Source organism: Serinus canaria, chromosome 18 (genome assembly GCF_022539315.1).
Source record: "Serinus canaria isolate serCan28SL12 chromosome 18, serCan2020, whole genome shotgun sequence".
Lineage (NCBI taxonomy): Eukaryota > Metazoa > Chordata > Aves > Passeriformes > Fringillidae > Serinus > Serinus canaria.
The window spans coordinates 10,955,899-10,979,943 of NC_066331.1; the positions used below are offsets into that span (position 1 = coordinate 10,955,899).

At 62.7% G+C, this 24,045-nt stretch overlaps 1 protein-coding gene across 2 annotated transcripts; it reads left to right on the plus strand.

Moving 5' to 3' along the window:
• The first annotated feature begins 1,268 nt into the window (after positions 1 to 1,268).
• Positions 1,269 to 23,873, plus strand: PIK3R6 (phosphoinositide-3-kinase regulatory subunit 6). Of its 2 annotated transcripts, XM_030233180.2 has the most exons (20): positions 1,269 to 1,378; positions 7,829 to 7,906; positions 9,800 to 9,883; positions 10,835 to 10,926; positions 11,127 to 11,195; positions 11,791 to 11,923; positions 12,799 to 12,868; positions 13,521 to 13,704; positions 14,371 to 14,512; positions 14,745 to 14,831; positions 15,337 to 15,772; positions 16,309 to 16,408; positions 17,123 to 17,239; positions 17,824 to 17,925; positions 19,881 to 19,971; positions 20,588 to 20,658; positions 20,941 to 21,031; positions 21,601 to 21,671; positions 22,001 to 22,113; positions 22,728 to 23,873. In XM_030233180.2, exons 2-20 carry the CDS (start codon positions 7,894 to 7,896, stop codon positions 22,882 to 22,884), a joined length of 2,223 nt encoding a protein of 740 aa, XP_030089040.2. In that variant the 5' UTR covers positions 1,269 to 1,378; positions 7,829 to 7,893; the 3' UTR covers positions 22,885 to 23,873. The 2 variants fall into 2 exon arrangements, with proteins under 2 accessions (XP_030089040.2, XP_030089042.2); XM_030233182.2 differs by lacking the exons at positions 1,269 to 1,378; positions 17,824 to 17,925 and having other exon boundaries at positions 7,689 to 7,906.
• Positions 23,874 to 24,045: the final 172 nt, after the last annotated feature.

Below are 24,045 nucleotides of genomic sequence, written 5' to 3' on the forward strand. Positions count from 1 at the left end.
CCGAGGGACAGCCTGAGCTGCCTCCTCCTGCCTTTCTGTCGGCTCAGGAAGGAAGGAGGTTATTTTTAAACCTGGGGCCCAGGTACGAAGCGGTACCTAAGGCTTTTCCTCGTGCAAAAGGAATGAGAAGTGAGGCAGCGTCAGCTACAGCTCCCACGCTCCCTCCAGAAGGATTTTCTTCCCCAAACCACTCCTCCAGCCAAGCTCGCTGCCTCAGATCCTGCCCTAGGCACAGCTGGGGTGAGGGGCTGATCCAGCATGGCCCTGGTTACAGCCGGGGACAGCTCTGGCCGTGAAGGGGCTGGCCCCTGGCAGGGGCTGCTCTGGGCTCTGTGCCCAGCAGAGCATGGGGCACACGGGGCTCCAGCAGCTGCCCAGGCTGGCAGGGCTGGGGGCTCATCCTGCCCTGCCCCACCTCCCACGGGGGGCAGCGCTCCTCTCCGTGTTTGGGCCGGGTTTGCCGTGTCCCCGCAGCCCTGCCATGTCCCGTGTGCCAGCCCGGGACTGTGCCAGCCCGCAAACAGATCCCGCCTTGCAGCCAGCGCCAGGCACCGCCAGAGCCCGCAACCCTGAGCAGCCTCACCTGGGCTCGGGTCTCAGCCCTGCTCTGCTGCCACTGAGTCACACTGTGGTGACAATGACGCCTTGCTGAGCACAGGCCGCTCCAGGCTCGGTCAGGGCAGCCAGGCTGCTCCGAGAGCGCATTCTCGAAGGGCCGGCCCTGCCCAGGCTGCGTCCCGAGCTGGCAGCGGGCAGGAGCTGCCGCAGGGCTCTGAGCAAAAGCAGATGTGGAGATGCTGCGGGCGGGAGGCGCTGCCAGGGGCACAAACACCGCGCCTGGAACGGGGAGTCCTTGGAGGGACTCCTGGTGTCCCGGGGCGACGCTGTTTGTTGCGAGCTGTGAGCATCCAGGCTCCCTGCCTCCTTGGGGCTGCAGCAGCGTAGGGATTGTCCCCGTCTGGGACGGCTGGCAGCTCAGCAGGGGCTGTGCCAGGGCCGGAGCCGGTGCCAGGGGCGGTGCCAGGCTCACAGGCTCATCCCCGGGCAGCCCGACCTGCTTTGAGGGGACCGCACCTAGGGCAGGGCTGAGCCTCCTTCGCTGCTCCCGCCCGCCCGGGAAGCGCCGGGGCACCGAGAGGCGCACGGGGACGGCCCTGTCACCGCGGGACCTCTCCGCGAAAGAGGAAGCTGTCTCGAAATAACTCGGCACTTCCCCTTCTGCCCCACACGCTTTGAAGCGGCTGCCGAGCCCGGGAGCCGCCGGGGCTCCGCCGCCACCCGCGCCCCCTGCCCGATGTCCCCTGCGGGACCCCGCTGTGCCCCCCGCCCTGAGGGGGGGCTGCGGCTCCCTGGGCCCCCCGAGCCCCGCCTGAGGAAGGTAAGAGCCCCGGAGGGCGCGGTGCCCCGGCTCCGGCCGTGGGGAATGCTGTGAGCCAGCCTCTGCCGTGCCCCCGCTGCTCTCGGGCTGCTCTGGCACTGCCGAGGGCTTTGTCTGGGGACTGGCACCCAGCGCTGGATGCCAGGGCTGACAGAGCCTGGAAGGCAAGGCTGGGGCAGAGCCATTCCTTTTCTCGGGAAGGACGAGGGGAGAGAGCCGCGGGGGCTGCTGCGGCACCAGCCCGTGCTGCTCAGCTTTGTTCTGCAAGGGACAGTCACCTGCCCGGTGCCACCCCCGGGCTCCCTGTCCCCGCTGCCCGTGCCCGGGGGCTGTGATGGCGATGTTGGCACGGCCGGGGGCGATGCCTATGCTGGCTGTGTGTGCGGTCCTGTGGCTGCCCAGCTGCCCTGGCCTTGGCCCTGCGCTCCGGTGTCCCCTGGGCCCGAGCAGCGGTGACAGGGCAATAGAGGGCGATGGCAGCTGCGATAACGAGCAGAGAACGCGGCCCCGTCCAGAAAGGAAACAAAAATCTGCAGGCTCGGGGCCGAGCTGTGAACGAACGCACGTGAGCCAACTCTGCAGCACGCAGGGCTTTGTCCTCTTGCCCTGAGTGCTCCCCTCGGCATCCCCGGGCTGCTCAGAGCCAGCTCCCGGGACTATTCACCGCCTCGGGATGCTGCTCCCTCCCTCGGGAGCTCTGCGAGCAGGAGCTGCTGCAGGGGCTGGGCTGGGTATGACTGAAGGGCAGGGTGTGACAGAGGGACAGGCTGCTGCAGGGTCTGGGCTGGGCTGGGTATGACTGAAGGGCAGGGTGTGACGGAGGGACAGGGCGCTGCAGTTCTCCAGGCCAAACTGGAGTTTTGGGGAGCTCACTGAAAGCAGAGGGGGCTGTTGGTGCCCGTGCCCTGTAATTAAATCCCTTTTTTGACCTGGTTGTCCTGGTGCAACCCTAAACCCTCATCCCTTCCTTGCTAAGGGCCTCTCTGTGCCCTCCCTGCCCGCAGCTGTCACATCACTCTGTCCCCAGGGTGCCAAGAGAGCCCCCCAGGCCGGGCACACATGGCTGGGTGCCACGCACAGCATGCCGGGGTCACTCTGGTCACCCTCTTCCTGTCACCCCCAGGCGGCTCCTCTGTGCCCTCCCAGGTCCCCTCCACCGTGGCCACCTGAGGGCAGCTGCCAGCAGGGGCTGGGGAATGGAGAGTGCTGTGACCCTGCACAGAGCCGGGCACTGGGACATTGCACAGAGATGTGTGGCAGGGCAGGGCTGTCCCAGTGCTGGCGACAGTCCTGTCCCAGGGAGGGAATGCCCAGGGAATGGCTCTGGAGGGAGGCTGGGAGCAGCTGTGCCAGCCCACAGTCCCTCCCACCCCGGGAAAGCAGCCCGGCCCCTCCTAGGTGGGCCACATTTGGTACCCTGAGACCTCCCTGCTTTTATTCCCCCTCGGGTGACGGTGCTTGCCTGGGCTGTTGGTGAGCACAGTCCTGGCAGTGGCTTTCAGATCACACCTATTTTTCCCCTGTGATTGTTTTTCCAAAGTCGACTCTGGGGATGGAAAGAGATGCTAAATCTAAAAAGCTGCTGTTTCCGGAAAACTCTTTCCTTTCCTTAGGAAGAATGAAATGTGACGTTGGCAAGGAAGTCTCCAAACAGTCGATGGTGTCCAGGAAGCTGCCAGACTTCCACAGCTCCAGCAAAGGCCTGGGGGCTCGTGCAGAGCTGTGGCTGATGAGCACTCACTGCAGGGCCAGTGAGGGGGTTTCAGGACCCCCCTGGCAGGGCTGAGCCTTCCCCCAGCAGCCAGCAGGCTCATGGAGTCTCAAGGAGATGCTGGAAAGCCGAGTCTGGGCTCCAGATTCTCTTCCTTGGCAGTGAGAGCCCGAGGGAGAGCATCTGCTTCCATCTCCGAGCTGGTGGAACCAGAGCCCTGCCAGGGCTGGAGCTAAATCTGGCAATGAGAGCAGGAGGGGCTCAGGCTGGCCCCTGCCTGTGTGGCACTGCCAGCTCTCCTGCAGCTCTGTCCACCCACCAGTGTGCCCAAAGGGGCCAGGGAGGGGCCTGGGCATCTTTCTGTGGGGTTTGACTCTTGCAGCCAAAGTTTTGCCCGGTTTTTGTTTGAACGGAGAGCAGCTGATGGAAGGGAGAGGAGCAGCCCCTGCCCTGGCTGCTTATCCTTGGCCAGGGTCCTCAGGGAAGCCTGGAGCTGCTGCCTGCACAGCCGGGGGGCTGGAGGAGGGAGAGCTGCCCCTGTCCTGCTCTCCTGCCTGTCTGTGCAGCTGGGCTGGAGCTCGGCATGCCAGACAAAAGCAGAGCATGCTGCACGGACAGACGGACAGGCTTTGAGAGGAGGGACAAACAGGACACAGCATCTGCCTCTTCTGGGGTCCCCTTCAGCTCCAGGGTTCAGAATGTGAAGGAAGTAAGGGGTGTAAGGGATTAAGGGGTGTAGGGGATTAGGGGGCGTCAGGGATGCTGCTGGAGCCGTTTCTCAGGGTTTGGGAGCTGCCTGCTGCGGTTTGGGGCAGCTCAGAGAATGCAGAGTCAGATCCCCGGGGCGGCTTGGGGCACACGGCCCTTCAGCTGCCACATCCCCCTCCTGCTCCCATCCCATCCCCATCCCATCCCACCCCATCCAACCCCATCCCACCCCGCGGTGCTCCAGCCGTGTCGGCTCCCGGAGCCAGCCCGGGCAGGTGCCGGGGCCGTGCCAGGCTCCGCTGCCGCTCTCAGCACCAGCCTCGCCCGCAGCAGCCGCGGGGGAGGGCGGCGCGGGGGCGGTCCGGGGCTGTCCCCAGGCCATCTGCCATGCCGTGACGCCACCGAGCCCATGTGGGTCCGCTCGGGCTGAGCGCTGCCCGCGGCTCCCGCAGGACCCTCCGGCGCCGGACCCCGCTGCCGATGGTACCTGTGAGAACCCCCCTGGCTGGGGGCGGGGTGGGGGGGCTGAGGTGGGCTGGGGAGGGGGCTGAGGTGGCCTGGGAGGGGACAGAGCCGCTCTGTGCCCGTGCGAGGCGCGGCTTTCTCTGTCCCTGCGCTGGAGCTGACAAACAGCCCCGGGAAAAAAGCTCAGCCGTGCCCGGGCGGTGAGTTGGTAAGTAAACACGGGCTGCAGGAGGCGCGGGGAGGCGCCTTTGGAGCGGATAAATAGAACGGGAGAGAGCTCGGGGATGGGCTGCGCGTCCCGCTGGGGCTCCGCTGGCCCCGGGCAGGCGGGGAGGGGGACAGGGACATCGCCCAGGCTGGCTGGTACCAGGTATGGCATTTGGGGTGCAGGCAGGGTGTGCCGGGAGCAGAGAGAGGATCCTGGACGTGCTGGAGCTTCCCAGGGGAGCCTCGTTACTGCCAGCCCAGCTCCCTGCACCCACGGGTTTGGGTTTTCTTCCGTGACTTCGGCTATTTCTGCCTCTCTTTAGCTATTTCAGTGCCTCTCGTGTTTCACCTGGCCGGGGATGGTTGGGCTTTAGTGATTTCCGAGTGCTGATGGCCCGTGAGACAGAGCGGGAGGTCTCTGGGGAGCCAGCCCCACATTTCCAGGGGGCAGCTGAGTCACCAGCGTGGGGTTGAAGTGACTCCCCGGCACGGGCACGTCCCCATCCCTCAGGGGGATTTTCAGTCCCACCCCAGGGGCTGAGCTGCAGCCCCTGCCGTGGTTGGAGATGAACCTTTGTGGGGTCAGGGCTGTGCCCTCCTGCAGGGGTGAGCCGAGGGCTGGGTGAGCAGGGATCCTCCTCCCTGCAGGACACGGAGCAGCCCAGCCTGGGCTCTGTGTGGGGACCGATGGCCCCACGGGGACAGTGACCTGCTGGCTGTCCCTGCTGCTGCCCAGGACCCCCCAGACACGCCCAAAGGCCAGCAGGGCGATGACTGAGCTGCTGGAAGCCACCTGGTGACAGCACCTTTGGTGGTCATGATCAGCCCTCAGAGATGGGAGAGGGAACTTGAGATGGTGTCCCCAGCACTCAGGTGGTGTCCCCTGTCCCCAGCACTGGGGGATGGTGTCCCCAGCACTCGGGTGGTGTCCCCTGTCCCCAGCACTCAACATGGTGTCCCCAGCATTCAGGGTGCTGTCCTCAGTGTTCCCCCCTGCCTGTAAGGATTAGAAAAGGGACAACACTGGAGGGAGATGACACTTTGCTCGTGCACAGCTGGGCCCAAGCAAACAATCCCAGGATCCCCAGGGATCCCTGCTTGGGAGGAAGGAGCTTCTGTGGGATGAGCAGGGGGAGGATGGAGAGGTGAGAGGAGGCAGGGGCTGCAGGATCCCAAAATGGGGCAGAGCTTCACCTGGGATTAGCTGGGCTGAGATGGAGCACTGGTACAAACTGCTCTGACCCTGGGCCCCCTGGGCTGCTGCCCTGCAGAGGAGAGGCTAAGGAGCCTTTGTGGGGTGCTCAGCACCCCGTGCTCAGCCAGGTCCTGCTCTCTCTGTCTCCAGCACCCACAGTTTGGAACAGGAGGGTTCCCTTTAACCCTGCAATTCCCTTTAACCCATGAATTTATCTGCCAGGGTCTAGGGTGAGCTGCACTTTCACTGCCAAGTCCTGCATTTTTAAGAGTAGAGCCAGGTGTTCCCCAAAACTGCCCCAAACTCTTGGGGAAGGCAGCTCTGGGGTCATTTGGGGTTTTTGTCCTATGAATCTCAGAATTATTGAAACCTGAAGGAAGAATTGGAACTCTTCTTCTTGCCCTTCCTTTTTCATTTTTTTTCCCTGCAAAAGGAATAAAATCCAGCTGATGCCATGGGTATTTTAGGAATTGCAGGGAGGAAGCGGAGATTTGCAGCTCTGCAAAGAAGTGGGATGAATGCAGAGAAGGCTCTGGTCTTGCTGAGCTGGCAGACAGCAAAACACCCAGGGATGGGACGAGCTGTGTCTCGTGTCTGCTGCACGGGAGGCAGGGGGACGAGGGGGACACAGGGCACAGAGCCCTCCTGATGCTTCCTTCCCAGCCTTTTGGGAGCAGGGAGGGGCTCCAGGGAAGAGGGCTGAGTCCAGCAGGGGCTGGGACCAGTGCAGGGTCCATCCCCAGAAATGGGGACAGCTCCCATTCCTGGGCTCAGGGATCCTCTCAGGAGGGCTGTGGCACACAGAGAGGCTGCCTGGAAGGGGGCTCTGGTGCCCAGAACCCTTCCTGTGGGCTGGCATCATCTCTGCCTGCCCTTCTGGGTCTGGGATGGGGCTGAGGGGCTGTGCCCTCACCCTGGGGAGCACAGCAGGCAGAGAACATCCCAGGGAGCTGGGGAAATTTCTGCTAATTTGGGTTCCTGGGCTGGTCAGGAACATTCCCAGGGAAAATGGGAATTTCTGCTAATTTGGGTTCCTGTGCTGGTCAGGAACATTCCCAGGGAAAATGGGAATTTCTGCTAATTTGGGTTCCTGTGCTGGTCAGGAACATTCCCAGGGAAAATGGGAATTTCTGCTAATTTGGGTTCCTGGGCTGGTCAGGAACATTCCCAGGGAAAATGGGAATTTCTGCTCCTTGGGTTCCTGTGCTGGTCCTGGCTAGGGAGAAGCAGTGGCTGGAGCTGGCAGGACCCTGCCTGACCCCAGTGCTCCTCAGAGCCTGTTCCTGTGGTGTCCTTTCATCCTCCTCTCCCACAACTCCTGCCTGTCCCCCCTGGGCAGTGTGACTGGTTCTGAGCCTGCTGGGCACCACTTCTGTCTCTTCACGTTGGCTTTTCCCGGGAGATCCAGGCGCTGGGAGCAAGCAGCGCTCCGTGGGCTCAGCCTCAGCTGCTCTCTGCTGCCAGGGAGCAGAAGGAGCCCTTTGGAGCAGGCAGGTGAAGCGAGAAGCAGAGTTTCTCGGGCAGGCCGGGCTCACGCTGCTCTTCGCTAAATTTGGAAGCTGTGGGAGGCCGGCAGCGCCCGCCCCCGCAGCGCCGGGAGGATGCGGATGTGGGGAGCCACCGACACCTTCGGCCGCCTTCGGCTGCTGCTTCCTCCGGCAGCGGCCGAGAGGAGCCGGGGCGGGCCGGGGGTCTCCGGGGAGCGCCGAGCTCCGGGGGTCTCTCTCCGAGCTCAGGGGGTCTCCGAGTTTCGGGGAGAGCCGAGTTCCGGAGGTCTCTCTCCGAGCTCCGGGGGTCTCTCTCCGAGCTCCGGGGGTCTCCGGGTTTCGGGGAGCGCCGAGCTCCGGGGGTCTCTCTCCGAGCTCCGGGGGTCTCTCTCCGAGCTCCGGGGGTCTCCGAGTTTCGGGGAGCGCCGAGCTCCGGGGGTCTCTCTCCGAGCTCCGGGGGTCTCCGAGCTCCCCCAGCAGCAGCGCCAGCCCCGGGACTGGCAGTGCCAGCAGCTCCGAGCTGAGGATTCTGCCCCAGGCACCGCCCGTGCTCCCCCGGGGCTCTGCCACACGGGGTGCCTGGGGGTGCCAGGGGTCCCGGTGCCCTTGTGCTCCCCAGGTTCAGCCCGAGCCTGCTCTGCATCCCCCCTGAGCCCCGCTGTTGCCGTTTCCTGCAGGGCCATGCCCCCGCGCCGTGAGCAGCCCTGCGCTGGTGCCCCGCGAGCCGCAGCCCGGCCCGGCCATGGACAGCTCAGGTGGGTGATGCTGAGCCCGGGCGGGGGTGGGGGCAGCCAAGGAATTCACCCTCACCCACCCCGCACACCCCTGTCCTCCGTGCAAACACCTGGGCGCTGCCCAAGGTGCTGCCAGCTGCTGCTGGGAGGTGGGAAACGAGCACAGAGCCGTGCAGGGGCACGCCAAAAGCTTTGCTGAGTCTGGGGCACACACAGCTCACAAAACATTTGCGTTTTAAAGAAGTTCATTTTATAAAAGTATATTTAATTTTTTTATAGTAGTATTTTTACAGTAGTATATTTTATTTATTTAATATTTGATAGTAGTATATTTTATTATTATATATTTTAAATAGTAGTATATTTTATAACTATATATATCTTCCAGTAGTATATTTTATTTTTTTTTCTTTTATGTAGTGTATTTTACTCATTATTTATTTTTCTTTTATGGTAGTTTATTTTTGTTTTTCCTTTTATTCTTATTCTTATTTATTGTATATATATTCTAATTATTTAGTTTTATCTTATAGTAGTATATATTATTTTTTTATTTTATAGTAGTATCTTTTCTTTATTTGTCTTTTCTCGTCGTCTGTTTTATTCTTATTCTTTTTTGGTGTGTATTTTGGTTCATTTCCCCCCTGTTCGATTTTCCTGCTGTTTCAGAGGTGCTGTAGATCTCCCAGAGTCAGGATGTCATTGCTGAAAGGTTTTATTCCATTTCCAAGCCACTGCTCTTTGTTGCTGGGTTTATTTTTTGCTGTTTTTAGATCAAAGTGCCTCTTGTTTGTGCTGGGTCAAGCTCTTTGCTGTGCCCCGGGGGGGACCCTCAGCGCTGGGGCTGCTTTGATGGGGAGGAGAGGCCAGGACTGAGCAGTGCTCAGGAAAAGCCTCCCCTGGCTACAAACACTCGCAAAGGAAAAGAGCAGCACATTTCAAACACTCCTTTGAGGCAGAATTCCCGAGCCAATAAACAGGAGAGGGACATGGGGGAGCTTCCCAAAATCCCTGAGGGGAAAGCGAGGCTGAGGAAAGAGGAGTTCTGAGACCTTTCTCCAATGGCACCTCCAAAGTGAGGAACATGCAGAGTCCTGGGGGTGTCTGTGTGCCTGGGCAGGGAGAAATGTCACTGAGACCTTTCTCCAATGGCACCTCCAAGGTGGGGCACACGCAGAGTCCTGGGGGTGTCTGTGTGCTGGGGCAGGGATGGGGCTCCCTGTGCACACACACATCCTCAGCAGGGCAGCACTGCTGGCCCTGAGCCTGGGGCCCTTCCCAGCACAGCTCCAGGATCATTCCCAGAGCCACCTGTGCTGGAAAGGCAGCAGGGCCTGGAACTAAACGGGCATTTCTGATCTCACACTTCTCTGGGAGCAAAAATGGAGATTTTGGCCAAATGTTTAACTCTCTTTGCTTAGAGAGACAGCTGAGGGATCTAACAGAGGGCCTGCAGGTGTTTGGGGGATCGAGTTTAGCAGCAGCCAGCCCAGCTGGGGAGCTGCAGGCTGGACTGTGCTTGCTCACAGAAAGGGATGGAGAAGTCAGGTATTTCATTAACCACGTGTACCAGGCAGTTATGGCATCTTCAAGGTGACACAATGAGGAGAAAGTTCAGCTTTCTGTCCTCTGCAGACCTGTAAGGAGGAGCAGGCTGCCAGGAGAAGCTCTGGAAAGCAGCAAGTGAGACAGGCTGGGGCTTCAGACAGGCAGAGCTCCCAGGCTGGGTGGCACTTCTGGGGTTCTGTGGCACTCTGTGGCACTTTGTGGCACTCTATATCACTCTGTGGCACCTCCCAACCTGCTCCAGCAGCCCTGGGCACAGCTCTGCAGTTTGCATCATGGTTCTGTCCGGGCTCTGTCCGGGCTGTCCCCCCGGTGCTGGCCCGGCTCAGGTGTCGCTGTCCCTTGCAGAGCTGGAGTCGGACATCCTGCGGCGGGTGCGGGCGCTGCTGCGGGAGCTGGACGGGCACCACCCCTCCTGCCAGAGCGACCGAGGTGAGCGACTGCCCGAGCCCCGGGCACCGCCTGCCCAGCCCCGGGCACCGCCTGCCCCAGCCCCGGGCACCGCCTGCCCCAGCCCCGGGCACCGCCTGCCCCAGCCCCAGGCACCGCCTGCCCCAGCCTCGCTCCTGCCGCTGCCGCTGCCGCTGCCGGCGGGACACGGCGGCTCCGCTCCTCCGCCCTGCCGAGCCCTGCTGGGCGCGGCCGAATCCGTCATCAGCTTCATCCGTGCCCCAGCAGCGCCTGCCACCTTGGGGACAACCTGGGGACACCCTGGGAACACCCCCTGCCCAGCCCCAGCAATGTCTGTCACCCTGTGTGACTGTGACCCCTGCCCAGCCCCTGTCCCCCTGCTGGCCCCTCACTGTCCCTGGCTCCTGCCTTGGGCAGGGTCACCCCCGCAGAGCCCCAGGGGTGACCCCGGCCCTGCCCAGCTCGGCCCTGGGCACTCAGGGGGTTCCTCTGTGCTCTGGGTCTGGAGGATGGAGCTCCTACAGCCTGGGGAGCCCTGATGAACCTTGGAAAGGTGATTTTACTCAGAGTGCATGGGATATTTTACAGTTAATTAAATTTGGGGCTGCTGGAGTGAGCCGTGGCACCCTCAGGGCTGGGAGGTCTCTGGTCCCTGCTCTGAGTTGTGGCAGGGAGCAGAGCTGGCACCAGTGGGACCCCAGATTCCGTGGGGCAGGTGGGAAAGCAGCTGGGCACAAACAGAGCGAGGAGGAACCAAACTCTAGACGCTGCTTTTCCCCCAGGATCTCTGGGAGCCACTGGCAGGGGATGCCCAGAATCAGCCCCAAGAGAGCCATCTGTGCCCAGGGCAGGGCAGGGGCACAGCTGGGAGCAGAGGGCACAGAGCTGGCTCGGCCCCCGGGGGTGTCCCAGCGTGTCCCGGGGGTGCCCCTGGGGAGGCTCCCCTGACCTGGCCCGGCTGTCCCTCCTCAGGAATGCTGCGCTGGACCCTGCACAAGAGAATGGACCAGAACCCCAGAACCAGCTGTGTCCTGGTCAGCATCCTGGTGAAGGAGCTGGAGAGGGTGAGTGCCACCCCGGGGAGGTGACAGGGCCACCCCAGGGAGGGGAGAGTGCCACCCCAGGGAGGGGACAGGGCCACCCCAGGGAGGGGACAGTGCCACCCCAGAGAAGCTGGCCCACACTGGGGGCTCTGGGGCTGCTCCTGCCCAGCCCAGGGTCCTGCCAGGAGCTGACTGTGCCTGCCCTGTCCCTGCTCCCACAGGCAGAGCGAGGGGACCTCCGGCACTACATCATCCCCCTGCTGCACACGCTGATGTACACCTTGATCCAGGTGAGGGAGCACCTGGCCACAGCAGCCGGGACACCAGGGCACGGGAGAGGCCACCTGAAGCCACTCAGAACCGGGAGCAGCCACTCAGAGCCAGCAGAGCCCCGGGATGGCCCCAGGCAGGCTCAGCTGGGCATCCCCCACGTCCCTGTGGCACACAGAGTGCCAGGTCCCTGTGGCACAGGAAGGGGACCCCCATGTCCCTGTGGCACACAGAGTGCCAGCTCCTTGGCACAGGGAAGGGACCCCCATGTCCCTGTGGCACACAAAGTGCCAGGTCCCTGTGGCACAGGGAGGGGACCCCCGTGTCCCTGTGGCACACAGAGTGCCAGCTCCTGTCACCTGAGCCCTTTGCTGGAGGCCCTTCAGCTCCTGCAGGAAGCCCCAACGTGGCAAAGCAAACGTGTGCCCAGGCTCCGCTGGGCCTTGCTGGAGGCTCCCAAACCACTGCAAGGCCTGGCTCTGCCCCATATTTTACATTTTTTTACATTGAAATCCAGAGTGAATTCTGTGCAGTGGGGTTGGTGCCCTCCCAGCCCGGGGGCTGTACTGGGGCAGTTTAGGGGTCACTGCCTGTCACCTCGGTGTGCCCCTGCAGGCTCCCTGCATCCCTGATGAGCTCTGTGCCAGGGTTTATGACTTCTGCAAGAGGCTGCTGACCTTGCCCAAGCCCTTCTGCACCATTGGGTTGGACTATGCCAGCAGGCTGCAGGTGGAGAGGACAGCCCCAGGTAAGGGGGGCTGGCAGGGGCTGATCAGCTCTAAAGCAGCCCCGAGGGCACTGAGGTGTCAGAGGTTGGCAGGGAACAGCCCCGAGGGCACTGAGGTGTCAGAGGGTGGCAGGGAACAGCCCCGAGGACACTGAGGTGTCGGAGGGGCTGCAGGAAGCAAGCCCAAGGTTTCTTTTTTCTCTCTTCTCATTAAAGTTCCTCCAGTTCAAGTTTTCTTTAATAGGAGCCTTTCAAACAGCCCTTCAGAGCAGAGCAAGGTGCAGACACCCCGTGAAGGGGAGGGGAAGCAGGAGAAACCCACTGGGGAATTTTGGTGCCGTTCTGGGGAGCCTCAGCCCACCCCAGCAGCCCAAGCTCTCCTCCCCAGTGCTGCTTGGGCTCCAAGGGGAACCTTCCTCTGCCCTGAGCTTGGGTGCAAGGATGGCTCAGGGTGCAGAGAGGGGATCCCCAGCAGGGCTCCACTGGGGCAGCACGGGGGTCCTGGGGGGATTGTCCCAGAGCCTCAGCCCTGGGCAAGGGCAGGACAGGGCCTCTCTCCTCATCCAGAGACCCCTGGAGCTCCTCAGAAGTCCCCAGACACCGTCCCCATGTGGCCCTGGGGACAGAGCTCTCCCTCCTGCCTGCACCTCTGCTCCCGAGCGCGAGCTCGTAGTGCCCTAAACAAAGGAAGGGAAACACAGGAAATCATCCCGGAACAGTCGGGGCTTTCTTTTTCGGGAGCCTTGCCTTTGTTCTTGGCTGTTTTTAGCTCTTGGCTCTTTAAGCTGAGCTCAGCGGGTGTTCCCCGCCTTGGCAGAGCCTCCTCAGGCTGTGGAGCTGGGAGCAGCCCGGGCTGCCCGAGGGCTGCGCTGCCAGCCGCTGTCTGTGCCCTCCAGGGACCCTGTACCAAAGGATGGTCATCTCCGAGCAGAGCCTGCGCAGCGCCCCCTTCCCCTGCCAGGAGAGGTGAGTGCTGCCCCCTCCCCTGCCAGGAGAGGCGGGTGCTGCCCCTCGGGTGGGCTGTGCTGTCATTTCAGGGTGGGCTGTGCCCCCTCCCCTGCCAGGAGAGGTGAGTACTGCCCCTTCCCCTGCCAGGAGAGGTGGGTGCTGCCCTCGGGTGGGCTATGCCCCTTCCCCTGCCAGGAGAGGTGGGTGCTGCCCCTCCCCTGCCAGGAGAGGTGAGTGCTGCCCCTTCCCCTGCCAGGAGAGGTGAGTGCTGCCCCTCGGGTGGGCTGTGCTGTCATTTCAGGGTGGGCTGTGCCCCTTCCCCTGCCAGGAGAGGCGGGTGCTGCCCCTCGGGTGGGCTGTGCTGTCATTTCGGGGTCTCTCAGGGAAACCTGTCATTTCCCAGCACTCTTGGTTGGAACAGACAGCCTGGGCCTGAGCCTCATGGCCTTGGGGACACCACGGGGTGACACCCAGTACCTCACTGGGATTGCATCAGGAAGGCACATTCCTGCTGTGTTCAAATTATTCCGGGAGGCAGGGAGCTGCCCTGGGGGGAGACAGGGTGGAGGAGGGGAACACCAACAGCAACAACGGAAAAAGTGAGCTGTGAGCTGCTCCTGCCGGCCCCGGGGCTCGGATGTGAACCTGCACTTCCCCCTTTTCCCACCAGGATTTTCATCTTTGCTGACCCCGAGCTGCTGCCCGAAGCCATCTGCAAGGCGCTGGCCACCGACACGGAGGCAGCCCAGGTGTCCCAGAGCCCGCGGAGCTGCATGAGCTGCGTGGTCACCCACGCCCTGCAGGCGGCCCTGGGTGACACCTGCGACAGCCACGGCCTCAGGGCCCGCCTCCAGGTAATGCAGCAGCTCCTGCCGTGCTTCCCCTGCTCCTGCTCAGGCTGGACAGCCTGGAGAAGCAAATGGTGTTTTGGCAAGTGGAGAAAGCCCCCAGCTCCCCAGTGCTGGTCTGCAGCCCCAGAGTGGGGCTGGGGCTGAACTCAGACACCCTTCGGATGAAAAGCAGCAGAGCCAGAGGTGGAACCTTCAGCCTCAGTGTTGGTTTTGCCCAGCAAAGCTGAGACAGAGCCTCTGTCAGCTCCTCTGGGAGCCCCTGGGCACTGCAGGAACCTCTCGGGGGAAAGGTTTCAACCAGTTTTCCCCAGACCCTCCTGGAAGGAGCTGTGGGGCCGCAGTGGCACAAATGTCTGCCTCAGAAACTCTGCAGGGGCTCTCGGCAATTTCCCCTCCAAGGTCACCTTTGTGTGCCTGCTGCCCCCGTGTCCCGAGGGTCACCCCCAGTGCCAGCACTGCTGAGGATGCCCCAGGTGCCCTTCAGCTGCCAAGCTGCTCCCAAAGGAGCTGTAAGCAGCCAGCCCAGCCAGCGTCTCTGCTGGGGACAGGAGCACCTTGGTGTCCCCCAGGAATCACTTTCTGCAGGACTCATCTGCTCTCCCTGCCCCTCCCACTGCCTGGCTGAGGATCATCCCCGTTTCCAGGTGCTCACAGCCCCTGTCCCCACAGGCCCTGCCCCCGGGGGACGTGGAGCACTGGTTCCAGCAGGTGGTGGCGGCCGTGGAGGGCAGCGAGGGGGGCTCGGACCGGGGCCAGCACACGGCGCGGCTGGAGAGGATCTACCACGGCCTCCTGGGCTCCTCGCCCGCAGGTGACCCCAGGCAGACATCCCCACGGGGACAGGGAGCCCTCGTGTCACCCTGTGTCCCTGTGTCACTCCTGCCCATGGCCCAGTTCCCCCCTTTTCATTTCTCCCTCCCAGCAGTGCTGCAGACACTTGGTGATGGCTCCCAGCCTCACATCTGGCCTCACCCTGGGAGCTCTGGGCTGGGAGAGCCCCAGGGCTGTGTGGGGAATTGCTCCAAGCATCCTTGTTTTCCCAGGGAATGCTCCCCAGGAAGGGCTGCAGGGGACCCCTCTGCCCAGCCCCAACATCAGCTTCCACCGGTGGACAGAAGAGGAGCAGCTCTGTGAGTGCCCCGGGGCTGGGGGTGCTGGCTGGGGTCTGAGCCTGGAGGTCCTGTCCCAGAGGGGTCATGTAGCCCTGACCCTTGTGCAGGGAGTTTGGGCACCACTGTCCCAAGGCCAAGCTCGTGGAGATGGGTGCTGACTGCCTCAGGCCTCCTTCCTGGCTGAGGAGGGGGAAGGAGCTGGGGCTGCAGCAGGACGTGCCCAGAGTAGCTGCGGGTGCCCCTGGCAGTGCCCGAGGCCAGGCTGGAGGGAGTTCGGAGCTGCCTGCTCTGGTGGAAGGTGTCCTTGGCAACGAGATGATCCTCGAGGTCCCCTCCAAGCCGAACCAGTCTGGGTTTCTGGGGCTGGAGCGGCACCGAGCTCTCCCGGTGGGCGGGGGGGCTGAGGACGGGCTGCCCTCGGAGCTCTCAGCTCTGCGGGATCCCCGGGGGGCGGGCAACTGGGGCAGGAGCGGGCTGAGCCCGGCTGTGCCCCTCTCCCCGCTCAGGCGCTCCGTGCCCGCAGGGAAGGAGCTGGTGCTGTTCCTGAGGCCGCTGTCGCAGAGCTGCGAGCCCGAGTGCCTGGGGCAGGAGCTGGAGCCCATGGAGATGCCGGACGTGCTCCCGGGCTGCGGCTGCTGCGGCCAGAGCCGCTTCTCGGTGCTGTCCACGGACAGCGGCATCGAGAGGGACCTGCCCGCGCAGGAGGAGCCGTGCGCACCCTGCGCCGCCGAGCGCTCCCGGCTGCACAGGAAGGGCGGCATCAAGAAAAAGCCGTTCCCGCTGGACAGCGTGGCCTTCCTGCAGGCTGGCAGCGGGAAGCCCCCCGGGAAGCCCCCCGGGAGGGCAGGGATGCCCCCCGAGCCCGCGGGCCCGCTCCAGAGGCTGCACACCGCCCGCGTGGTGCTGCTGGGGGACGATCGCATCCTGGGCCGCCTGGCACAAGCCTTCCACTCCCTCAGGTACCTGGGGCCAGCCGGGCTCGGGGGGACAGCAGCACGGCGGAGCTCTGCCCTGCAGGCTGCAGGAGCAGCCGGGCCGGCTGGGGGCGGGCTGGGTGCCCCGGGCGGGCTCGGGTCCCGTGCTCGGCTCCCAAACGCACCCGACTGGCACCGGCGGCTCTCGCGGCCCAGGTGATGCACACCGCCAGTCCTCCCGTCTGGACGGGGGCTCGGTTAAACCAACAAAAAACGGGGCAACGGGAAAAATCCTAGAGAGGAGCTGTTTCCCAGCTGGCTGTCCCCAGCTGGGTCCCCGAGTGGGGTGGGATGGGTGACAGCGTGGGCAGCCTGGGAGCAGAGCTGGGTGCACAGGCACACCAGGCCCTGACAAAAACTCCTCCCCATCACCTCCCCCTGCTTGATTTGGGAGCCGAGGGCACAACCCGGGAAAGGAGGCAGCGAGGGGGGCAGGTGGCAGAGCAGCCGCAGTGTCCTGGCCCTGCCCGGCCGTGCCACCTTCTGCCCCTGCCCTCGGGACATCTCCGTTTGCGTTTCAGGAAGCGGGAGGCCCGCCGAGTGTTCCTGACGCCCAGGCTGGACCTGCAGTTCTACCACATCCCCGTGGTGCCCGGGCAGCCCCAGCCCTCGGCTGCTGCTGTGAGTGCTGGGGGTGGGAGCTGGGGGGAGCAGGGGATTGGGAATCCCTGCCCGTCCCTGCCCTGGCCCCAGAACAGGGACGGTGGGAGCCAGCACAGAGCTGCTGGGCTCAGTCTGGGGTCACAGCCCCTTCAGTTCTCCCTCCAGGCCTCAGCTGCAGAGGAATCCCTGAGGTTTAGCTGCTGCTTTTTCCACCTCCCAAGTGCTGAGGGGAGCAACTACTGCTCATTGAGGGCTTTGCCTGCTTGACCACGGCCCTGGGTTTAGGTCTGTGAGTCTCTGCTTGTGGTTTATGTCAGGCACATCCCTTCCCCTTGGGTAGAGGTAAAGAAACAATTACATTTAAGATATTTTAAGCTGGCCCAGAGCTGGCTGTGACCCCTGACAAACAGGCTGTTGAAAAATCAGAATTCCTTCTTCGCATTCCTCAGGGAAGTTTTGTGCTGGAGCCCATGCTGAATGAGTTTGAGAAGGGAAAGGGAAGGGATGGGGGAATGTCACAGGTGTCCCTGCCTCCTCATGGCTCCTGATTTGGTGAGCCCCCTGTTCCTCCTCAGGAGTGTGAGCCAAGTCCCACAGGAGCTGGATTTCGGGCTGGAGGTGGCTGGGAGGGGCTCCCCAGGATTTTCTCCTCATGTTTGGCCCAACACAAGCCCAGGGAAAGCCAACAGTCCCCAGGCTGTGGCTGTGAGCCATGGCTGTGTTTCCCCGCAGGAACACGCTGGCCCCGAGGAGCTGTGCGAGGTGGCCGGGTACCTGGGCAGGGCTGACCCCTGGTACGAGAGCAACATCAACACCCTGTGCCACATGATCCCCAAGCTGGCCACCATGGTAGGTGGGAAACCTTCCCATGTCCTGAAAACGCCTGCAAACCCTGGGGAGGGCTCTGTGCCCTGCAGGGCTCTCCATCCCCTGAGAGAGATATTCCCTCCAAAGCCTCTCCAGGCCCTGCAGGGCTCTCCATCCCCAGACATTTTCCAAACCCTCTCCAGGCCCTGCAGGGCTCTCCATCCCCAGACATTTTCCAAACCGTCTCCAGGCCCTGCAGGGCTCTCCATCCCCAAGCAGAGATTTTCCCCCCAAACCCTCCCCAGGAGGTGCCTGCATCTGACACTGCCCCAGCCCACAAAAGCCATTTGCTCTGATGGGTTTTTTTGACCAGGGGACAGGAAATGGCAGATTTCAAGAAAGAAAACTTTTGCTGAAATGCCCCCAGCTGTCATTTCCCGGCAGTTGGAGCCACCACTGCCAGCCCACACAGAAGGGGCTGGCAGGGGGGCGCAGCTCCCACTCCCTGTGAGTGGCGAGGCCAGAGGACAGCTCATCCCTCGCTCAGTGCCCAGGAAGGTGTGAGACCTTGTGGCAGGGTTTTCGAGAAGTGACAGGGCTGAGCCAGCCTGTGGTTTGTCCCCCAGCCCAGCAGGGCCCTGGTGACCGACCTGTTCCTCACCGACGTCATCGCCTACTACGCCCGCATGGGCACGCAGCCCGTCTGCTTCCAGGTGCACTCTGTCAAGGTGGGTGGCACAGCTGGCACAGCCCGGGCCCCCAGCAGCCCTGCAGGGGCTGGCAGAGCTGTGCAGAGCCGGCGGGCTCTGGGGGCTCCAAACAGATCCCAGCCTGGATCCCTGTTCCCCCAGCTGAGCCGCTGACCCTGGCGGGGCCATTTGGGGATCCAGCCCAGCAAAGGGAGCCTTGAAATTCCCCTACAGGGCCAGGGGTGTCCTGCCTTGCCAAGCTGGGGGTGCTCAGGAGCCCTGCTCCTCCTGCTCTGGGTGCTGGGAGCGAGCAGGGCCCTGCTGAGCAGCGTGCCAGAACCTCCCTGTACCTGCAGGGGCTTTGCAGGGCTTCCTGCAGCACCCTCTGGTTGATTTCCTGCCGGTTTTGCTCTGAGATGGTACCAGAGCAAAGAAGGGCTAAATTCGGGCGTACATTAACCCTTCCCTCCCTGCTCCTCTGGCAGCCCCTCCAAAGCTCAGGCTGATGCACAGAGCTCCTTTTAGTCTGCTCACAGCCACTGTGGCACCTATTGCAGCGCAGGAGGAGCCCCTGCACAAGGCTCGCAAAGAGCTTTGGTCACTCCTGGTGGAGCATCCCCAGGACTTCACGAATAACCCAGAGCCTGCCAGTCCTTGGAGCCCCTGGGCCTCGCTGTGCCCGGGCATTTTGAATTTCTGGAAATGTTCTCCCACTCATTTCTGCCCTGAGGGGAAGGGTGGCCGTGGGAGCGTGGGTGGTTCAGGCAGGGCACAAGGGGTTGAAACAGAGGCCCTGAGCTGCTCTCCTGCCCTGCAGGTGTGGGGCTGCTCTGCTCAGACCCTGCCCTGCTCTCCTGCCCTGCAGGTGTGGGGCTGCTCTGCTCAGACCCTGCCCTGCTCTCCTGCCCTGCAGGTGTGGGACTGCTCTGCTCAGACCCTGCCCTGCTCTCCCTCCCTGCTCCTGGCTGGCTGCAGGGAGCTGCCCCAGGTGGGAGCCAGGTCCCCAGGAGCTGGGTGTGGGGCCAGGAGTGGCTGGGACAGGATCTCCAGGACCTGCTCTGCACATCCTGCTCAATTCAGGCCTGTGAAAGGGAAATAATCCCCAGGGCTGGGGTGACCTGGCCCCTGAGGTTGGGTCACAGAGGAACGGCGTCCCCTAAAGCTCAGCAGCAGCTCAGCCTGGCCTGGGGAATGGCAGTGACTCATCTCCGAGGGCACAGTGACATCCAGTGGCAGGGGACACTGCCCGTGGCTCAGCCGGCCAGGTCCCCGTGCCTCTGGCAAGGCTCCCAACCCTCCTGGAGCTCAGGAAAGGGAGCCAGGGCAGCTCTCCCACCCCACAGGAACCCTGAGCGCCATGGTCAGCTCCCAGCCCCCCCGTGGCTGCTCTGGAGAGGCTGTCCAGGCTACAAGCCCCGTGTGACACCTTGGGTGACAGAGGGGATGTCCGCAGGGGGGTTCCTGTCAGGGATGTTCCTCCCAGGGCTGTGTCTCTCAGGGCTGCTCCTCCCAGGGATGTTCCTCCCAGGGCTGTGTCTCCCAGGGATGTTCCTCCCAGGGATGTTCCTCCCAGGGCTGTGTCTCTCAGGGCTGCTCCTCCCAGGGATGTTCCTCCCAGGGCTGTGTCTCTCAGGGCTGCTCCTCCCAGGGATGTTCCTCCCAGGGCTGTGTCTCTCAGGGCTGCTCCTCCCAGGGATGTTCCTCCCAGGGATGTGTCTCCCAGGGCTGCTCCTCCCAGGGATGTTCCTCCCAGGGCTGTGTCTCTCAGGGCTGCTCCTCCCAGGGCTGTTCCTCCCAGGGATGTTCCTCCCAGGGCTGTGTCTCTCAGGGCTGCTCCTCCCAGGGATGTTCCTCCCAGGGATGTTCCTCTCAGGGATGTGTCTCCCAGGGCTGCTCCCAGGGATGTTCCTCTCAGGGCTGTGTCTCCCAGGGCTGCTCCTCCCAGGGCTGCTCCTCCCAGGGCTGTTCCTCCCAGGGCTGTCCCTCTCTTTCAGGTCCTGTTCCAGGACCCAGCCCAGGACCCAGCTGAGGACGTGTTCCTGACAGAGCTGCTGACCCAGGTGCAGGACAGCCCCTCCCACAGAGGTGTGTGTGTCCCACCAGCCCCGACAGGGCTCCTGCCATGCCCAGGTCCCCCCCTCAGCCTGCAGAGCTCCAGGCCATGGGCATGACTCCTGGTTCCTGGCAAGACCTCCCTGCCCACCTCCACCTCCCTGCTCTCCCAGGAGATCAGGCTGATGCGAGCCCTGGTGGCCGCTGGCTCCTGGCCCAGCCAGGGTTTGCAGTCTGAGCCTTTGGTCGGCTCCAGGATGCTCAGGAGCTGGGTCTGAGCCCTGGCTTAGTTGAGGAAACAAGCTGGGCTTCACAGCCAGATGTTTTCCTGTTAGAAACCCAGTTCCTCGAGCTGCCAGGGATGGAACAGGAGTGCTTGGAGGCTGCTCCAGCAGTGCCACCCAGATCCTCCCGCAGTGCACTCTGGTGCCCAGTCCAGGGGATATTTGTCACTGAGGCTGGCACAGAGCCTGCAGTGAGTCTGTCCCGCTGGCACAGAGCCCCAGCTGCCAAGGCAGGGATGGAAGGGCCAAGTGTGACAGGAGGCCATGGTGGGACACTGGGGGGTTCAGCCCGTGGGATCTCTCTCTGCTGAGCACAGACAGGTGGGAGGAGGGAGATCCAACCCCACCTGCTTCCCTCCTGGCAGAGCTGAGCACGACCAAGAGGAAAAGCACCCTGGATGGGCCTGGCATGGATCTCACAGTGACCTACAGGAGGGTGAGTGGGGCTCCTGCACCCCAGTCCCTGCTCCAGGAGGGCACAGAGCTCCTAAAAGGGGACTGGCCCTCCCTCCTTCCTCTGGAATTGCTGTCCAGGCAGGGACAGCGGGGCTATGCTGAACCTGTTAGCTCCCCTGTGCTTGTGACTAGCTGTGCCAGCCCTCCCCAGGCCAGGCATGCCAGGGCACTGCCAGGGCACTGCCAGGGCACTGCCAGGGCATTTCCAGGGCATTTCCAGGGCACTGCCAGGGCACTGCCAGGGCAATGCCCTTGCCCACAGGTTGTGCTCAGTGACCGGCAGAAGGAGCTGGCCCTGTCCCTGCGCTCCACAGGCCTGCTAATGAAAGCCATCCCTGCTGAGGAGGCTGAAGGTGGGTTCTTCTTCTGCTTCCTGGGGTTTCTGCTGCTCAGTGCAGGGAATCTGCCCACGGTCCTTGGTGCCAGCTGTGTCTGGGCTCTGGGATGGAACCAGTGACAGGAACATCGGTGTCCCCATGGTCTGGTGGGGTTTTCTCAGGAATGACACATCTGAGGCTCAGACAGGATTCCAGCATCTTCCCTCTGCTCCAGCCTTCCTCTCCCAGCTGCCCCTTAGCACTGGGCCAGCTTTCCACCCCGGGCATAATCCCACACAATTCCTGTGCCCTTGGAGCCTCCTGCAGTCCCACGTGTCCACAGTCAGTGACCCAAACATGGGGCAGGGCCTCCGAGAGCTGAGCTGAGGCTGTGCCCTGCCCCCAGCCCAACGTGGGGCAGGGCCTCCGAGAGCTGAGCTGAGGCTGTGCCCTGCCCCCAGCCCAACGTGGGGCAGGGCCCCCGAGAGCTGAGCTGAGCTGAGGCTGTGCCCTGCCCCCAGCCCAACGTGGGGCAGGGCCCCCGAGAGCTGAGCTGAGCTGAGGCTGTGCCCTGGCCCCAGCCCAACCCTCTGGTGCTGTCCCAGGCTTGGGCTGCCTGACTGTGACCATCACCGAAATCATCAGGACCAGCAACTTGGCAGGACGCTCGTTCTCAGTGAGTACCCGTGGGATCCTCAGGGCCAGAACCCCCTCAACAGCAGGGAAAGGGGCAACCCCATGGGGAGGGGAGGGTTTTGGGGCCACCCTGTAATTATTTTCTATGGAGAAGTCTGGATGTTTGAGCCACAGCCCCAGACACCCTGGGTGTCATCCCTGCTGGTCAGTGCCAGGTTCTGAATACAGAGAAAGGATTCTCTTTGTGTCACATCTGAGGTTCAAAAAGAAAACCAGAGCAATGTCATTGCCTGTCCCTGTCACACCCAGCACACAGCCCAGGGAGGGGAGGGACAGCCTCAGCAGGCTCTCCCTGCTCTCCCCACGCAGGCTGTGGCACACAGGTTCAGAACATGCAGCATCAAGGTCAGGAGCCCAGAGCAGAGACCCTTCACAGTGCGGCTGGACAAGGACAGCAGGAGAACCTACAGGGACGTGATCGGGTGAGAATCCTGGCTCTGCAGATCTCCCTGCCTCCCCTGGGTCAGGGAGCCCTGATCTCATCCCCGACAAAGCCCCAGTTCCTTCTCCAGGACAGCAGGCACATGGGGGCTCTCCGACATTTGTGGTTTTGGGAGATGGTGTGAGGAACAAAATGGTTCTTTACACAGAAGGTGCTGTTGTTGAGGCAGGAGAAAAGCAGGCACCTCCAGGGGCAAGCAGAGCTTAGATCTCCTGAGTGATGGATTGTATCAGGATGCTGATGCTCTCTGCACTGACTGCATCCCTCCCCCGGGCTCTCCAGCAGGTGCAGGTGGGGGAGAGGACCCAGCCCTGTGGGCATGGCCGGGGCTGATGTGCCTGGAGAGCTGCAGGGCCATGGGATGTGCTGAGGGCCCAAGGCCCAGCCAACACAAACTGAGAATTCCTGGGTCACCCAGAGCCAGGCTCAGGAGCTCGCGTGTGTGTCAGACACTGACACACTGCAGCTCATCTCTGCAGCCAAACCCAGCTGCAGAAAGCACAAGTGGAGCCGTGGGTGGCAGGGGGAGAGCAGGGCTTTGCTGGGACATCACATCCTACCGTGCCACAGTGAATGTGCTCTGTGCTCTTCCAGCCTGGAGGTGTCTCCCTGCCTCGAGCCCAGCTACTGCCTGCAGAAGACGAGGACCACGAAATCCAGCCCTCAGGAAACAGAGGACGTGGGGCTGGTGAAATTCCTGCCCAAGTCTCTGCTGCTGCCCATCAACACTTTTGCAGGAGTCATCCCCTGAAGGAGATGGGAAAGGTGCTGTGGGTTCTGGCGTGGGGCCAGCACAGAGCACACGGGGAGAGAAAACACTCTGAAAGCCACCAGAGGTGACTTTGACTGGCAGTGGTGGGAAGAGCTGCCCCAGCAGAGGTGGATGGGCTCGGATGGCACAGCCCTGCCACGTGACACCTGTGACAATGGCCCCCTGCCCCAGCCAAGGGCACAGCCATGCCCTGTGACACGTGTGACAATGGTTGACAGTCCCTGCCAAGGGCACAGCCATGCCCTGTGACATGTGTGACAATGGCCCCATGCCCTGTGACACCTGTGACAATGGCCCCATGCCCCTGCCAAGGGCACAGCCCTGCTGGTGACAGTGTGACAATGGCCCCATGCCCCTGCCAGGGGCACAGCCCTGCTCCAGGACTGAACTTTCACCTTTGGCACAGTTCAGGGAAAAGCTTTGAGCTCTCCGTTCAGGAAGGGTGCGGAAGATCCGTGGAGGTGGCGCTGCCCGTCCTGGGGAGCCCAGGGCAGCTGGCAGCAGCAGTGCTCCTTTTGGAGATGTCCCACAGCCCAGCAGGGCTCCGGTTTCCACCTCATGAGCCAAACGCTGTTGGTGCTCCCCTGTGCCGGACTGGGGCAGCAAACATTGTGTCCCTGAGGGAAGCTGAGGAGCAGCAGGAGCTCTGGGGCACCTCAGGAAACCCTGCAGGAGCAGCTGCTGTTGTTGGGACCGTGTGGGCTTTAAGGGGTGACCCCTCTGCACCCCTCTGCCTCCTCGGGGCTTCCCTGTGGGGTTTGCACACACAAGGAAAAGGCTCAGAGAGCCAAAAGGCTTGGAGCTGGGCTGGGGTGTGGGCTGGAGTCCAGAGTTTGTTCTGTACAGCTGTAAATTATGTAGATGGGTGATAAATTATTTGTATAGGTGCCATGGATGGCTTGGACCAGAGGGTGCAATCCTTTTAGTGCCAATGGAAAGAAATTAGGACAAACCCAAGCAGAAGCTGCCATTGGTGGTTGTTGTGTGTTTGCACGTGGCTGGGATGCTCAGGAGCTCTGCCTGAACTGAGGTTCAGCTCTTTCCTGTGCAGTGAACCATCCCAGTGCCAGTGCCGGGGCATCCCGGTGTTGGTGTCGGGCTATCCCCGTGCCAGTGCCAGGCCATCCCGGTGTCGGTGTC